The 18,033-nt window shown below is 40.9% G+C and overlaps 1 protein-coding gene across 4 annotated transcripts; it reads left to right on the plus strand.

The window, feature by feature from the left end:
* The first annotated feature begins 639 nt into the window (after positions 1-639).
* Positions 640-17,183, plus strand: LOC128757954 (hippocalcin-like protein 4). 4 transcript variants are annotated; one of them, XM_053863631.1, is made up of 4 exons: positions 640-784; positions 10,992-11,168; positions 11,838-12,053; positions 12,780-17,183. In XM_053863631.1, the coding sequence occupies exons 2-4, from the start codon at positions 11,007-11,009 to the stop codon at positions 12,975-12,977; spliced, it is 576 nt and encodes a 191-aa protein (XP_053719606.1). In that variant the 5' UTR covers positions 640-784; positions 10,992-11,006; the 3' UTR covers positions 12,978-17,183. The 4 variants fall into 4 exon arrangements, with proteins under 4 accessions (XP_053719606.1, XP_053719604.1, XP_053719603.1 ...); XM_053863629.1 differs by having other exon boundaries at positions 754-903; positions 10,995-11,168; XM_053863628.1 differs by having other exon boundaries at positions 758-903; positions 12,780-17,181.
* The last annotated feature ends 850 nt before the right edge of the window (positions 17,184-18,033 follow it).

An 18,033-nucleotide genomic window follows, 5' to 3' on the forward strand; every position in this document is an offset into this window, starting at 1 on the left:
AAAAGTCATACTATATTCATGCATTTTTCTATTAGAGAAGCAGGGAATCATTTAATGTGAAATTAAGTTTTAATGACAGAGACTATTAATAAAAAGAAAGAAGAGGAGCGTACAGCAGTGTTACGCTAGTAGAATAAATAGGGTCCTGAAATACGACTGGAAGGTGCAACTAATCTATTTGACTCTTCAACCGCACTGTCACTCAAAATGATTAATTCCTTACCTTGACTTGAAGGACACCCACCACAGATGGCAGGAAATGTGATGGAACGTTACCTTGTGTTTAAAGGTTACTACAATCATAGCAACAGTAAACCAACAGGCCTTGAATGGTAAGCATGAGGCACGTATGTCACTTTGCTCTTGCCTATATATATATATATATATATATATATATATATATATATATATATATATATATATATATATATATATATATATATATATATGTACGCACACGCACACACACATACATATATATAGATGCATATATGTGTGTGTGGGTGTGTGCGTGTGCGCGAGCGCGAGCGCACTTCTCTATCAGCAACACGTTCCCTCCCGCTCTCTTCCCTCTTCTCTTCCCTCTCGCATGCGGGTACGCGCGAGCTCTCTCCAGCGGCGCGAGAGGCAACAATGTGATTGACATCGAGCAACTTCCAATCAAATGGCGAGAGCGGATTACTGTTCAATCAATCCGACCTATCACGGCGCGAGGTGGGCGGTGTTTATGCAAACGTGTTGGCAAGGGAAACGCAGCGGTTCATTCATCTTCTTCCATAGAGAGGTGAGTTAAAGGGAAGGTTACCATACATGTGGGCAGCACCACTGCTGTGAGAGGAGTTGAGGAGCAAAGACACACTGTTCTAACCACCAAGGTGCGTTTACTCAGCCAGACAACTTAAGGTAAGATGATGACACTCCTACAGATGCTTTAATGCAGAAACGTGAGTCGAACTGTGTGCTATCTTCACAATACTATCAGCTGCGTGCAATGGTTTGGCACATTTATACTCTATTAAGATAAAAGATTCGTGCTTGTTTTTCTGCTTGTTCAATATGAAGTTGAACCCTCAACCCAGCCAGTGTTGTTGCTGCGTGATTCAGGAGAGCTCGGCATTGAATTGCAGTTAAGTAGTAGTGTTTGGCTCAAGGACATTTGAAGGCATCATCCCTCTGTTTTTGCAATTTGTCGTGGCAAACATGGCACCATGCTTGTGATAGTGAGTGATATTTGCTGGGAGAAGTGGTTTCTGGTTGCCTCATGGTCTGCCATCATCTTCTGCAACAACAGTAAATACATAAAAAAAACAGCTGGGAAGTCTGTGCAGTGTGTCCTTCGTGCTCTCAGAGCAATGAATGATGGCCCAAAATAAGTCCTGCCGATCTGTTTCACTGGTGCGGGGCTGTGGTTCCCTCTCCACTCTTTAGGAAGTGCCAATGTGATGCTGGTATGTGTGCGTATCCACGAGAGCATGGATAGATCACCGTTGAGTCAATTATGGAAACTTGGGAGTTGCACTGGCCCGTAATTGACTGTGTGACAATATTATCGGAAAATGTGCATCAGATGGGACATATGGATATACCAGCTGTGTCAGTCACATCCATTTCTATATAGCTGTGATAGATAGCACTGATGCAAAGAGGCCCCTCTGCATTGATTGGGTTCAAGTAAAGTACAAAGCTGGGTGTCTAACAAAACATGGATGTACAGTGCTTTAAGTGATGTTTACAGTCACTGCACAGACAACTAGAGCAGCTTCAATCGCTCACCCAAGAAGAACACAAAAGGAAACAGTGTCATGAGTGCGTTTTGTAGTGGAGTTCACTGTGGAGCTGCAGTATATGGAGAGTACAGGAATTGGATTTTCACGTCACTGATCGCATTGCATAAGATTAAGTATGGGGCTTTGAGCAGCGAATTCCGATATTTAGATTGGAGAAAAGAAAGTCAGTCTAGGTTTCCTCAAGTGTCCCAGGAATAGGAAAAGCTGCCAGGTCTTGGTCAGCGTTTCATGAAAGTTGAAAATCTGAAGGAAGAAAATATGAAAATTGACATGTTTATCATAAAAGCTGTACTACAAGCTACTTGTTACTATTGGATCTTGATTCTAGTTACAGAGAAGTCGAAGCAGTCATGACAAGATATCAACATCAACTCTCACGTCTTCATCTAGCTGTGTTCTGGGGTTGTAACTACATTCACACTAGTCCGACAATAGGAGTAGGCGACAATTGGAGAGAAATTTGAATTTCTCTGAGATGGCTCAGTTAAGCCTGCTGCCACTGGAGTCAGAATCGAGTGCTACTGAAGTTACTCTTTTCCAATGTCAATATATTATGCCATGAGATTGGATGTTTCTGATTTAATTGATGAAATACATGTTTGTAGAAATGCTGTGTATGAAAAGGCTCTGCTGGACATATGCCTGACGTCTAGAGCGTCGTACTGCCAACGGCTCTGATGTATTTCCAGTGAAAACCCCTGCTCTTGCCAGTCGTGCTCCTAAGCTTTTGGTGCATTAGATTTTTTTTATTGCACATAATGTACATAATTATAGAGTAAATGTTTATTTACTTTTAATAAAGTAGAAAGATAAATGTACTAAACCAAAAAAGCATGTGCATCATAGCATCATTAATTGATTCAAAATGAAATATTTCAAAGACTGTTGAGACACAAGCATCTTCTGCTGTTTCGCTGCTGGTCATTTAGATTCATAGAATTTCCTGACAGTAGCAGTTCTGAGTGCAAACGGAACGCACCAAAACGAGCTGAGCGGAAACTTTTGATGGAAAAGTTACTGGAGCGAAAAACTTGATTTATTAATTCAAGTCAAGGGCTTCCACTTTTTTAGAGGGAGTGGTTCTGTTGGAGTTCATTGAGAAGATGACACACACCCAGCGACAGTGCATGCTTACAGAGACAAAATCATGACCACCAGTCACTGAAAGCTTGAAAAGTTTAGGGGTTAGACTCTTCTACAATGTCCAAGTGACGACCTCAAGTGCACATCTTGATTTATTCATTCATGCTATGAGACGGGGCAAGTCTTTACCATGACATTATAATGCCAGTTTATCTCGGCGTTTCATTTTTCAGTTGGACAGCTGAACTTTGAATATGTGGAAAGACACCGTGGACACTTGTTACTGAAGCTTCATCAGCCCATTCTTATGTCATGTCGATCTTGTCGATCTCGTGCCCAAAGCTACGTGGACGACAACATCAAATAAAAATAATCCATATATGTCCAAATTTAATAATAAATAGAACAGTCACATTTAGACACTTGATAGTTTGCACTGGGTGAGTATCACGTACTAAAAATACACTCTGTCTTGTCTCAGTGGTTGTGCAGTCATGTGATCACGCTCACTTCCCCTGTTCTGGAAATCTATTGATCCATACTCACACAGGACAGTAAATCAGCACTGTGACAATATGCTGACGTCTGAGCTTATGTGTGATTGTCCTGACATACAGCTCACTTCAGATTTGGCATTTTATCGAAATGAAACTGTGTACAATGGTGTTCGTTTTTAATGTTTTGAATAAATTGCATCATTAACAGGCCAGATTGGGTAATTTATTTTCTTTCAGTAGCGGAATATCAATAACTCATAGAGTACATTTCAATAAATATTAAATTAAATCCTTATATTTACCAAGTTATGTTTAGTTCAAGTTAACAAAACAGCTGCCTCACTTGAAAAGCTCAGTTTCATGTCGGTGTGTTCGACCACTGTCTCACTGTTGCAACACATCCTCACTCCCATCATATATTGAAGAAGGGATAAGTTGGCTTTTGCGTCCTGTACTGACGAAAGGAGGAGAGCCACGTAAGGGGTTATAAAAAGCAACTGACGTCCAGTCTTCTTCAATGAAGAGAGTTTCAGCACGTCTCTCCGTCAATTCTGCTTTTGCATTCCTAGATCTTGCCGTGTGGACCTCCACAAAGTGTGGTCCACACCCAAGCCTGGAGCTTTATGGTAATATTTTTTTTTTCTCCTCGTATGTCCATGCAGCCACATGCAACACACGGTCCACGCCGCCTTGCCTGGAACGCTTTCAGTCCATCAAGACACCTATGCATAACATTTTACGCTGGAGGCTGCCTTTTTCATCACTACACTCTCGTCTGTATGCAGCTAGTAGTTTCCTGATGATAATGCAGCAATCGCAGAGATTTGAGAAGTGTCAAAGTCCGACAAGGTAAAGCAGAAGATTTTGCTGCTGATACTGAGGACAGAATTTTTAGTTCTTATTCACCCCAACAGTTAGTCAAAAGCAACTGTTCGAGATTTGGGTGGCAGTGCCTTACCACAATGCAATGCACAACTCATCTCAAACCCACGGCTCTGTTCTGGTCTCCACTGATCCAAAACGTTCTCAAGGCATTAAGAACTGATTAAACAAAGAAAGGTACCGTGACATTATGTATTCCATCAATATAGTACATATTCTCAGTGCAGTTCCCATTACAAATGCATCACTGACGCAAAGAGGGTGCTCTGCAGGGAATGAAAGAGAAAACTTTCAAAACTTAAATCCACATCATGTCACCATAGACTTATGAGCGTTATATTATATGTATTTCATCAGTCAGGAAAATGAACCACAGGGTTTTTCCAGCACAGGGGAAGCCGCTGTTTTTGTCAACATGTCGTGAATTGTGTTTCTTGCTATGCACAGTGGTGGTGTTATATACAATGTTGAACATCATTGAGCACATCTTTTATGGGTTCCATGAACGAGTCCTGTTGACTTACTGTGTGAAACAAATCAGGCAGAAACATAATTTGAAGGAGTATTTTTATAGCTGAATTACTCTGAAATGGATGAAGGTGATGTTTTCGTCAATATGTGAATATTGGTTGAAACGTGGAGAAGCATTATATGGCCCCATTACGATTAAAACTTTGTCCTCCATTTGACACTGACAGTACTTACAGAATGACTGTGAAATAGGACTCACATGCTGAAAATCTAATTCTTTAAAATACAGAGAACTTTGGATGATGATAGTGGTGATGCAGAATAATTAAGCGAATTAATTAGTGGCCTAAAATCAGAAATCCTCATGTGTTTAGTGCTTATTTTTTCCACATCACGTACACAAACAAGATGCAACACAGTAGACTGCAGATTCACAAAAACAGCACCGCATGTTTATATGTGTAAGTTCAAAATTACATTGTAAATACATTGCAATGATATTTCATACCAGCTGTTTTTTAGTTCAAGGTCTGTTTTAACAATGTGGTTGTTTTAATTTACTTAATACTTGAATGATAGCTCAGGTTCAAGTACATAATGAGGTTTCTGCTGAAGTAGAATTTACAGGTGAAGCGGTCGGTAAACAAACCAGTTTTAGTTAGTATTGTGACTATGCTCATATACTGTTCATATTTGATCGGTGCAACAACAAATGAAAGTCATTATGTGTTTGTATGTGCATGTGAGGTCAGGGATGTTCTTTTGTGACTCAGAGTGACCGATCTCGCCTGTGTGTTTCATATATTTGAGTGTCACATGCCAACAGAATCAATAAATCTCCGATAGAGGATTGCCCTGATGCCTCCTCTTAGTACTGGTGTAATGGAGCTGCAGCCAGACTAAGTTGTGGAGCTGTGTGAATGCCAGGAGTTGGTTGGGGAGAGGGCATTTATAACTTTATTAAATCTGTTTCTGGAAATGATTCATTGATACACTGTAAGTAACTAGTATCAATGTGGTTTAGACGTGGTTAACATAGCATGGTCTAAAATGACCGGAGTGTCACTTCATTCAAGCTGCCATTACAAGGGCTGGCCTTTTCTATTACATTCACAGAATATGAATGATCATATTCCTACATTTGTGTAGACTAATGAAAACTGAGTTCACAGAAAGTTGTGCTGTGCATCCATTTACTGTGATTATTTTTATTGAATAATGTCACCTTTCAGGTAAAGATTCTTTCACATATATGAGGAAATAACTTTCCAACACACATTGGTAAAAATATCACTGGTGTTACTGCACATTATTCATATTTGAAGCTTAAAAAGAAACTTGTATTTAGTCATGTGTGCGTGTGTGTGAGCACGACCTGCTGGTGCCCCTCGCCCTGGTTGGTCTGCTCCATTAATGGAATAAACAGAAGATAATGAAAGACTGAATGAATAAATGGAGGTCAAGTCATTTGATTTTATCCATCCTATACAGTTTTGCCCATAGTTGTGAACTTTACCTTGCCCAGTAAAAAGTTGCGCTTTGTTTCCCGATTGTCGTGTAAAGGTACTTTATCAAATTCTCATGAAACTAGAGTTACAACAGTTGTAAGGATTTCTATGTGTTCTCTAGCCTCCAAAGCAAATGACTAAACTACCGCGACTCTTAACCAAGCTGATACCAATTATAATTACCTAGTTATAACCCTCAAATTTAGGCTTAAAGCCCACCTCAGCCAAATGACTTTACACACACTTTACACACCCACACGCAAACACACACAATGGATTTGTGGGGTCTGGCCAAAAGGTCTCCACACAGGCAAAGGGACCCCACATTGACAGTGTTATGTTAAAAATAAAAGCAGGTATACACACACACACACACACGCACACACCCACACAGACACACATATTCTTTCACACTTCCTGTTGTAGTTCATGACATAGCTCTGTATTTGACTGGTATTCTATTGATTGTTCCCTTGACGTGGTCATGGGCTTTTTCCACTCGCACAAAGGTTATTGTGCAGGCATGTGCCCACAAGCCAATGCTCACTAACAAAAACACATGTATTGGAAGAGTAGCATATGAAGAAACCAAGCTCTTTCACCCTGAAGGCTTCGCACAATTCAGACCTCAGCAGGAAGAAAGAGAATGATTCTTCTGGTTCATAGTGACTTTTGATTTTGTACACAGCAGCAGAGTTTCACAGTTGATTCACATGCTCTAACTGCTGATTTCATTTGGAAGTAGGTACAACTGAATGCTTCTTTAGCTGAAATATTTTTCAGAGTACCTGATCTCATGACTCAAAGTGGAAAGTGGCCCTCCGTGGTCTCACTTCAAGGAAGGGTGATGTGAAGATCCGGGGATGTTGACGTCATGAGTAGTAATAAGACATCATTAGCCTATGTTTTGACACTTTCCGACACAGACATGCATTTAAATATGCATGTCTGTGTCGGCATACTTTCAATGTTGAAGTCTGCTCAGACACTTTCCATGCCATACGACCAGAGAGTTTCCATCTGTGCTGTGTGGTCATGTTGTAGACTGTTCTATGGACGATGCTAAACAGTAACTCTGGAATGACAGGTTCACTATCCAAATATATTTGTTTGGAATTGTATAATGCTTTTTGTGGTTCAAATTGTAGTGACAATCATGACAGCACATTTATTTTTAGATATAGCGAGAGATGTTATTTTATCATTACATAAAGAATATGAGAAAATAATGTGCAAGCTGTTATCTCTGAGGTAAAGCAAGTCCATATTGAAATGTGGCTAGAAATATTTACATTACAATATGTGCATTTTGTGTTTGTATTGCTGGTTAAATGACGGTGAATTGGCTTGGTTGTTGCTCTCTCTGTGTCTGTCTGTGATGACAGGCACATCGCTCTTAGTCAGAGATTGGATGTGTGTTGTTCAAGTGCACACATGGTATTTAAGATAATTTCAATGCGAAACTCTAAACTTGCTGTCTTGAATCACGCATTGCGTCTCCGATCTGATGCAAAGCAGACTTGACTCTGCCACAGCTTGGTCTATAGGGAGGCGGAGTGGTTCGGTATTATTTTGTCACATTGCACTTTGCTCTCTTAGCCTCTTGTTCACCAAGATTTCAGACAGGGGAGAACTTTACAAAGCAAGAACTTGAATATGTCTGAATGTTGTGTTCAAAATGATAAAATCATCTATGGCCTTTTTAGCAAAAGCAATGCAAGGGGCGCATCTCAAATCAATATCCTTTAGAGCTCCCTGTTTCTTCCTCCAGACTCTTTATTCTCCCCCTCCTGTGGCAGAAATGAGATGGAAACAGAGGCTACTTGAGGATTTGCCACCTCCTTCTACATGACTCACTCGCTTACCATGACAGCATGATATTTTAGCTGCAAAAACTGTCCTCGAACTCTCAGCAATTTAGAGTGGGATTTGTGGCCCGGCAGCCCTGCTGCCCAGTCCTGGTGTCATAGACTGTAAGCTGCCAGACCAAATGATGACTCATGGATGTGTCATAAACTATTGCACTGGTCTCCGACATGCAGATGTAGTGATGGCGCAGAGGTGGCCAGCTGACCTGTCTGGCTAATGGAGCGTTTCATCTCTGAAATAGCACCACGGCTTTCAGGGGATTCAGTCACACAAGGTGATGATGGCAGTGGAACGATTGGCGTCATTACAGTGCGGTCATGTGGAGCATGATTTAATAGCCCATTGAGTGAGCCATTCCCAATTTTAAATTGTTCTTTAATGTCCATAAAGTGTATCGGTCGTCCGTCTTACACAGCTCAGGTAGGAAATGATGTCCAGCACCTAATATTGTTTTAGTCATTCCTTTTCCACCTAATACAGCTGATCATAAAATAAGATCTGACTCTTTAAATACCTTGTTACGGAGCACTTGACCACTCCTGTACAGCAGTGGGGACATTTCACCTGGAGGTGAACCTTCGTCCTGAAGAGTCCAGGAAGAGAATACAGACTGACAAGAGCCTGGACCATCGTGAACATAGGTGTTGCATTCTCTCCCTGTCGATAACTGATGTTAAAATGCCGATGTTCCTATTGGACCATTGCTGGCATTGGTGTGTTATGAAATGTGAGGAATGTATTTTTATAATGCTGACAAACATGTCAATATTTGCTAGCTATTTTATTTTGTTTACAGAGCTATAGTATCTATTTAGCTAGCCGAGCGGATTTGAACGGATGCTGGAACGGCGCTCCACTAACCATTTTATTAGATAAGGAGCACAGCCAAATTCATTTCATTGTCTGTTGTGTTGTGATTTGCATGAGTGCAAATGCATCTCCAGTCACAACTGACTCTCTGCAGTTCCCTCAGAGACATCGCTATCCAGCACGGGGGTACTGAGAGATACAACCAGCCTCAAGATATCAACTGGAGGTTGTTCTATAAAGTTGGAAGAAAACTAGTTTGTTTCTCTCTGTTTCCACTTTCAACTGACAATGAAATTAAACAAAGGTGAACCAATGTTTTGGTGATCTCTCTTTGACTTGACAGTTTGTATGCTTGTGATTTGAAAACACTGAAGAAATTACGTATACACATAAGAAAAGCTGCACTTTTGTCTTTATTCTTACTGTTCTCAGTAAAGCTATTTGCAAAGTGCAAAGCTCTATTATCTTAGTCTGCCTGCCTCGCCTTCTTCAGACTCTCGCATGTTTCAGGCTTTCCTCACCGAGCGAAATGATGGAGCTCGATTCCTGATGTCAAACAATATAAAACATTTCCTGAATTCTTCTTTGCAAAGCCCCAACCCAAATCCTGTTGAGATGCTGTGGCGTGACCTTAAAGAGGCTGTTCAGGCTGCCTCTATTGTGGCTGAAGGCTTCCGCAAAGCTGAGTGACATTTTTTCTGCAGTGCTTAAAAGACTGAAGAAAATAACAATTACTGTGAAAACTTTAAAACTCTAAAAAAATAACTATAATTGTTGTCATTCCCTTCATTCAGACTCACTCATTCATGTCCACAATTGAGCCTGAGCAATAAAAGGATTCATTGGACTTTTTGTTGGCTAACACTTAATGTTTTTTTTTTTTTTACTCATTTTTTCCAACATGAATTGCAATTTCAATTCGAAACACAAGTCATTAGTTATTTCAGGTTTTTACTTTCTTTCCCTATTCTCTTTTTCTCTTCAAATGAGATTATTTTGACTAGTAGTGATTATTTGAGTGCTATTCCTCTTTCTCAAAAAAGGTGACAAAAGATATTTTGTGAAAATATTGCCTTGTCTTTTAGTGTCATATTTACACAGTCTCCCATAGTTCTGTAAATGGGATAATGTTGTGTGTCAGTTTTGTAATATTTAATTAACACAATTTAAGTTATGTTGCAAATAATACATAAGAACAAATGGATGTGCGGAGTTTGGGATTTGTTAGTTTTCAGCTGCATTTACTACATAGGTTTAACTATATTTTAGGAAAATGTTGCATTTGGCATATTCTGAGGAGACTGTAATGTTTTGTATGAATTATTTGCTGAATATAGCTCTTGATTTTTATCCGTGAAAACTGAAATATTTTTTTGATAATAGTATGTTTTGTGTATCTAACTTACAGTATGCAAAATATTTTTTTGGATGGGCACTTCATTTGAAGTGGATAACTAACTAATTTCAAATATGCTTATATGTGAATATGCATATTCATATGCATATTTGAAACATTTCAGAATTTCGCACTTCACAATATTACTTTATTATGACAATTACGTTTACAGTAAAATTGCATAGTCTTCAGATTAGATATCATAATCTAACAAGAAGATTGTTTGAATATTAAGGGTCAGATTAAGTAATGTTCTGAAGATGCAGGCAGTTTTTATGCATTATATCCCGCTCCTGTCTTCGGTGTTTGCAGTCAGGAGGGCACACAGATATCTCTGGCCAAATTATACTAGAGTATGGACTAAAGTATTGCATTACAATCACGTAACAGCTCAGTTTTTGGGATTTAATTTAGTTACTTCATGACTCCTCCTGTGTTGTGCTCGGTGGAATCATGCACTTGTGTCTCCCCAAACTGCTGCCTTTAAATAGGTCTGAAACAACTTGATATAAATTGTTGGTTCAATCTTTGTAAGATCACACACAATGCACAGTGCCCTGTCTGCACGCAATTTAGTGGGAGCAGAACTTTGTTGGGTCATGAGACCCTGTCACTTCTAAAGCCATTTGGGGTCACGGTCACATGTGCTGTGGTTGGATTCTCTCTAAGTGGCTCTTTATTCTCTCAGGAGAGGTGAAGCATCATGGGGAAACACAACAGCAAACTGGCCCCAGAGGTTTTGGATGACCTGACGAAGAACACCGAGTTCAACGAAGCAGAACTCAAGCAGTGGTACAAAGGCTTCCTCAAAGACTGTCCCTCTGGGATCCTAAACCTGGACGAGTTCCAGCAGCTTTATGTGAAAGTAAGCTATTGCGCCTGGTTTGTTTCTTTGATTTATGGGACACTGTAGAAGTACTGCGTATAGCATGCTGGTTTTAGATTGTCAATGACTGTCTGTAATGGCACTTATTCTTATAGTTTGGAAAACCCAAATAATGTAAAATAAATCTGGAAAAAAAAACATGTTTTTAGGATGAACGTACTGAGCATCAGCTAACCATGGCTGGGATGAGGAATCTGTTCTCCTGGTGATGATCATTGTTTTCACTACGCAACAACTTGAGGAGCACGTGTTCCCAGTAGTGATGGGTAGGTGAGGTATCATGAAACACAATTGCAGGGTTCATGAAAGTGTGTCATAACTTTCAGGGGCGACTAGATAGCACTCTTGGTTTAGCAGTTATATTAGGTTTCATTGAATTAGTTGCCCAAGTCCAAACATTTTGCAGCAGACAGTGCCATCTGGTGGCTGTGGAAAGCAGGACACTGTTTCATGAAACCTCATCAACCCATCACGAGTTCCCAGGATCATGTGCAAAAGAGTAGTGCAATTACAAGCTGAGCAGTAGTTAGTGTAGCAGAGTGAATGTTAGCTACTGATGCATTTTGAAGGATATAAAACCAGGCCCCGTTCCATTTCAGGTACATCTAAATGGTTTTGAAATGCTTTCATGATGTCTTTGATGTACAGTTTTTCCCATATGGTGACGCCTCCAAGTTCGCGCAGCATGCCTTCCGGACGTTCGACAAGAATGGCGACGGAACCATCGACTTCAGGGAGTTCATCTGTGCACTTTCAATCACCTCCAGAGGAAGCTTTGAGCAGAAGCTCAACTGGGCGTTTAATATGTATGACTTGGATGGCGACGGCAAGATCACCCGCGTGGAGATGTTAGAGATTATTGAGGTGAGATTGGACCTTGAAATAGGAGTTCCATGAACAATCGAATTATATTGCCATAGAGGGGTCAAATATAAGTGAGATCTGTCAATATTTTATTCTCGTGAAACAGAATAGTTGTAGACCAGGACCATGTGTCTTCATGGCAGCACTTTAAGCCTTCAATTCCATCCAATATGATCTACACATAATCACTTGTTGAGCGATCGTGTCTTCAGGGAGAGACTGCACCTACAGCTTCAGAGATACCGCCATAATTAGTGACTCAGGTTCTGCAACGTCACTGAGGTGCTTCCTTAACATCTGGCAGTAAAAAGCTAATTGAATTCCAGATGGGAAAACACAGCTGTACATGGCGTGTGATGCCGCCACACAATCTTTCATCTGACAGACTCCAAAGATTGTGTTTTCCCTGTATTAGAGGTTTAGCAATGCTGGTTTTCTCTTAGGCTAAAATGTTTACAAATAATTTGTCAGCTCACCAGTGCTGTGTTTGGGTTTCCTAAAGTCACTGAAACACCATCAGAGAAATAAAGCAATTCCATTACAACAAGCTGTTGCTGTTAGGCACTAGCATTGTAGTGTATCATGTCTGCAACAACCAGCGTTACAGTTTCATAGTTGACATTTCTCATCTAAGATCTGAAGTTCATTTGCTTTCAGCGTTACTGATGTTGCAGGACAACCTCTCTGTGACACGTTTAGATTCTAACCTTCCATTCGTTCCTTCAGGCCATCTACAAGATGGTCGGCACGGTCATCATGATGCGCATGAACGAGGACGGCTTGACACCTCAGCAGCGCGTGGACAAGATATTCTCAAAGATGGACAAGGACCACAACGACGAAATCACCCTGGAGGAGTTCAAGGAGGCGGCCAAGTCTGACCCGTCCATTGTCTTACTGCTGCAGTGTGACATGCAGAAGTGAGGAGAGACAGGTGGGGGTCCAAGGGGAGGGAGGGCAGGAATAGGGTGAAGAGAAACACAAGATGGAAGGTGAACAATAAAGGAGTGTCAGGAGAATAGAAGCTGAGGGTGAGGGGGAGGAGACAAAGCTTCATTTTCTTCCGTCTGAGCAAGTGATCCATAATTGGCATCCCCATTGATTTCTTTTAATACACACTGACTCAGTGACCTCAGACGTCCTCTGTTTGTGTTGGAATTCGTTTAAGACCAATTCGTCCAATGTCAAACAGATTATACAGCAGAACATGAAGTCTTCCAGTTAACTGGGAAATAACCATCGACTTGTTCCGTCACCAGAAAGGCACTGGGACAGCGCCAGCCTCCACCAAGCCTCTCGTTTGACTTTGTCAGATTTATTTATTTATAACTCGACATTTTCTTATCTATATCATTTGTATTAATGCACCCAGTCAAACAGCAGGTGGCAGAAGCGCAAGCAGCCTGTAAAAGGCACAGAGGTGGCACAAAACTTCATTTCCAGACATTGCGCTTATGGCACTCTTGCTTCTTCAAGCTTGCCTAAAGACAATCTTTTGTATGTATTAAATAGTGGAAACCTGCTTTTATTTATTACATTTTTTTCGGAAACTATTTCAATTAAAACGCAAAGGTTAGCGCAGTCCTTGTACATAGCAAAAGGTGCTCAATGCTTTTGAATCCTCATTTCTTACATTTTCTTCATCCAAATCTGCCCATAACAGTCTAGTTTTTACCTTGACGATGTAACGTCTGTGTTTCATGTCCGAGTGCAGTTGAGTTAAATCAGCAGCTGCTAAAAGAGGAAACTGTTTTGATAGATTTAAGCATGATGTTCAATTCCCTGCTGTCAAGCAGGCCGACAGGTGACACATTTCTCAGGCGAGCAGCATGCTGACGCACACTGATGTGTCGCGGCCGTCCTCACATTGCTCGCATTTTAATGAAAAGCCTATATGTTACGAACATATTTAATTAGCTCTGCGCTTATCTCTCCCGCAGCTGTGTCAGCGTGGCACAATGTGATCAGCGAGAGTCAATGAGCCAAGATACAACAATACAATTAATTTTTCTTAGGCCTGAAATCCTATGCCATTCTGCTCCGTTTTAATTTGTGAATTTATACAAATTGGATCACATGTGGAAATTAGCTGGTGAGGAAAGGTTAGACGGCCCCTCCAGGATATTTAGGCAGGGAAGTGAAGCTGAAGGCCTGTTGACGTCACACCACCATACCGATCTTATTTATAAAGGTAACAGATGTGGGCTGCAAAGTTTGGCTCACAAGTGAATAAAAACAAACTCCCACTGAAATTTAAGAGTAAAATGAATGAGAGGATGAGTTTGAAAAATGCTCAACACCCTTTTTCTGTAGTGTCATAATAACTTTATAAATGAATAGCAATAATTTCTGACAAACTGGGACACACAGAAGTCACAATCTGCATCTTTCTTCAGACATTTGGAAGAGCTTGGCAACCAGAGATCCCTATTGTTCCCACAGGCCTTTATCTAGGATTTTCAGACAATGAGGTGTCCCAATGTTGTGTTTGGTGACAATTTAGCAAATGTTTTGAAACATCTCTGGAACTTTACTTCCCGCATTTTGGGGCAAGTTTGGGGGCATTTTTTTAAAATCGGTCTTTTATTTGAGTCTGGATTAAAATATCACCAGTAAAACTCACAACAGTAAACGCAACAGTGTCACAACTCACAGGATGTGGATAAACACGACAACAAATGCCCACCATGGTAAAGCCGCAGGTCCACGAATACATGACAGTCAGCAGATTTTGATCTAATACAGTGACCTCACCAGGAGAAACAGCCTTTTCATGGAGACCAGTGTGACCTATGGTTAGGGCACTGGAAATGCAGGGCTTCCTGCTGATAAAAACACGGTATCCAGACACCCCTCTACCTAAAAGCCTGGGTTACTGGAGGCGGCATGTATTGCACACATCTGACTGTCTATGAGCAAAAAAGTTATAGATGTATTCCAACGAAATACTGATGAAAGAACTCGAGCGTCCTTGGAAGACGGGCAGGAATTCTGGAATGTTGTTCAAGGATGTTTGTCTGAAGGGACAGATGAGATCCAGCATAACTCACCACCATCTACAATGTAAAGTAGGTGAAGCAGGTTTATATTCACTATAGTTGTTCAGAGAAACTGAAATAGCTCAATAAAGTCGGCGAAACAAACACAACCAAGTGACGTAACTTGCAGCGCTGTAATTACACACTGTGATTAGATACCACATGAAAAGGCCACGTCTTCCTGCCTGATTCACTGTTGTTCCACATGAAAAGCGGCAAAAGTGGCTTCTTCTCCGGTCGTTGCACGCTCTTTTGTGTGCTTCCTCCCGAAATGTCAGGGAGGAAGTGCTTTGATAGCCAGTGCAGGGAACTCCGGTGAACTCGGCTCAGATCTAAAATCAATGATAAAAAAAAAAAAAGACGGTTGAAAAGGTTGAAAAGAAGGCAGCACATTGGTTTGTTTTGCTCCCTTTGGCTTTGTTCACGGCTCTCATTTGTCGGAGACTGCACATCCACAACAACAGTACGGGGGAAATCAGTAACAAAAAACAAAGCAGACAATCTAAAAAAAAAACACCTGTCGAATGAAGAGTGAGTCTCCCCCCCTTCTCCTCAGCGGCCTGATAATGTACATTACAACTCCACTGTAATCATATGTATGAACTGATGTTGTACGTAAATGTGACTAGATTAGATCAGATTTCATATGGCAACACTGCTACTGTGTGTTGTGTCCGGACACACGTGTTTTGTATCATTTGTGTTGTAGGAGCTGTCTGTCTGGCTTGTGTAATCCCCAGAGTGTTAACTGTCTCACCACAATCCAGAGTATTAATATGTGCACTGGTATCCATGGTTCAACTCTCTCACTTCACATTGGGAGGCTGGGGTGTTGAACTTGGATGGGAATGGTGAGCTGCTCTGTGTTACAGTGGCACCCAGTTCACGTCGGGATCATGTCGCACCTCGGCTGCACCGTCCCGCTACTTATGACTCACAAGCTTCTTCTGCGTCACATGTCAAACTCTTGCAAAGTGAGTTTGAAGGAGGGGGATGTGGAGTGGATTTACTTGGACAGCGCTGCTAAACCTTTTCTTCTGAGTTAGTGCTAAACAACCTCGCTAAATATGTCTAAATCTATTTATTTTTGAAGACAAAAATCAGCTGTAATGTTTTATGGTTATTTTCTTCACTGAAGACAAGTCGGATTATTCAAATGTACCCATCAAGTTTGAATAAACTGGTGACCTTTATTCTATTTCTTCAGCAGAGTTGCAGAAATAAATCAATATTTAAATCTGCCTGGATTAACAGTGATGGATTTTACTGCCTTTGTTTTCTCTCTCAAGAAATTAAGAAAGCCAGCTGAATAATTTCAAATGAAATGTGGACTCATTGCTGCCCATGTCAATGTTGCTATAAATGTTATTCCAGTGATATCTGTAAAATATGTTCTGACTTGGCAGTGGTTTTGACAAATGTCACTTGAACTTGTGACCGTCCTGGTGTAATAGGACACCACAGATGTTTCTTCTAAAAGTAGCTTTTAGTTTTCATTTTTGTTCTAGCTGAGTTTTTACTAAGAGAGACATTTAGTTGACTCCATGTGCCAAAAATAGAGCTGTCCAGAATATGAAATATTTGATGTTTGTGAGTGCAGAAGCAATGTGACACAAATTCAAAGGAAAATCCTCAAGCGTGAAATGCGCCTCTGCTCTTCAACGTTTCTCTCTGATGTTTCTACACCTGTAAAGTTGTCCTGATCATTGTACTTATTTCAATATTGTCCTAGAATAACAAGACGGTGCAATTATTTTTGTTACATAGAATAAAACACATGGGTGTCTGTTGTGATGGTCTTGTTTCAGGTCGACTCGCACACACAGCAAAGGGAGGCAAGATTATGAGTCACTGCTTTAGCATGATGTCATACCACTGCAGTGATGTCACCCTCCTGTTCTCATGGTAACCTGGTATGCTGGGGCTGCAGTAGAGGGCGACACGCACTGTTACAAAAGAACACACCAACACAGATGTGATTCATTCAAAATTGAATTCGATCAAGTTGCGGCCCCACGACAGGTAGAAGGAAGGTGCGCAGGAACAGCAGACGACTCCAAATCTAACATTGAATTCTTTCATACTCTTTGTAATATTTTTTTATGTACAGAGGTATGATGATGATGGCCACATTATAGAGGTAACTGCTGCTTTTGGTCCAACCATTTAGTTTCACCAGTCAGGTAAGTGATGACATCAGGGGTATCAAACTGCTCCACAAAGGGCTGCAGAGGCTGCAGGCTTTTGTTACTACCAATGATGAGACACCTTCTCACCAGTCAGGTGTCTGAAGGCTGTGATCAGTGGATTGTCAGTCTGGGGCCGTATGTTTCAGCAGACCCCTCATTGGTTCACCTGTATGTACTTGCAGGGTTGGAACAACAACACTGCTGACCCTTTGTGGACCAGTTTGACGCGCCTGGATGACAGTCTCCGGACATCTGGTCACCTATGTGCACTTGACTGGTCGGATCATAAAGCTGCACCACCCCCTGCACACAAACTCATACGAACCATAAGAAAAGCTTCATGGCGAAAACGTTTCGTCATTCTAAAGGACAAGAATGAAATAGGGATATTAAACTATATGGACCACTGCCTCAAACACAATTTCACTCTTTCAAAAATAATAGTTACATGCGTCTACAGAGCATTGATTTATTCACATTAGTTACTGTACATGAGAACACAATGACACAGAAACACTGAAGTGAGTCAAGATGTACGTATGATCGGTGGAGCCACTAGGTGGCGGTAGAAGCTCAAACTCAGTAAAAGGGGCAACTTCTGCTCATGTAGAAACAGGACATTCTTAAAATAAATGCTGGTACCATTGACCATCGTCAGTAAGTAACTCGGAAGGGTTAATGTGACTAAATCAATGCTCTGTGACGTGATCATGATAAAACTGCAATTCACATTTTTCCAACTGGAGTAGCAGG

The sequence above is a fragment of the Synchiropus splendidus genome, chromosome 4 (genome assembly GCF_027744825.2).
Source record: "Synchiropus splendidus isolate RoL2022-P1 chromosome 4, RoL_Sspl_1.0, whole genome shotgun sequence".
Classification (NCBI taxonomy): Eukaryota; Metazoa; Chordata; class Actinopteri; order Syngnathiformes; family Callionymidae; genus Synchiropus; species Synchiropus splendidus.

What these genes read in the sequence shown, in the direction of transcription:
- LOC128757954 (XM_053863631.1), top strand. Translation starts at nt 11,007, where the DNA reads ATGGGGAAACACAACAGCAAACTGGCCCCAGAGGTTTTGGATGACCTG. An exon ending in TCCAGCAGCTTTATGTGAAA is followed by an intron (nt 11,169 to 11,837) that starts GTAAGCTATTGC and finishes TTTGATGTACAG; the next exon opens with TTTTTCCCATATGGTGACGC. An exon ending in AGATGTTAGAGATTATTGAG is followed by an intron (nt 12,054 to 12,779) that starts GTGAGATTGGAC and finishes TCGTTCCTTCAG; the next exon opens with GCCATCTACAAGATGGTCGG.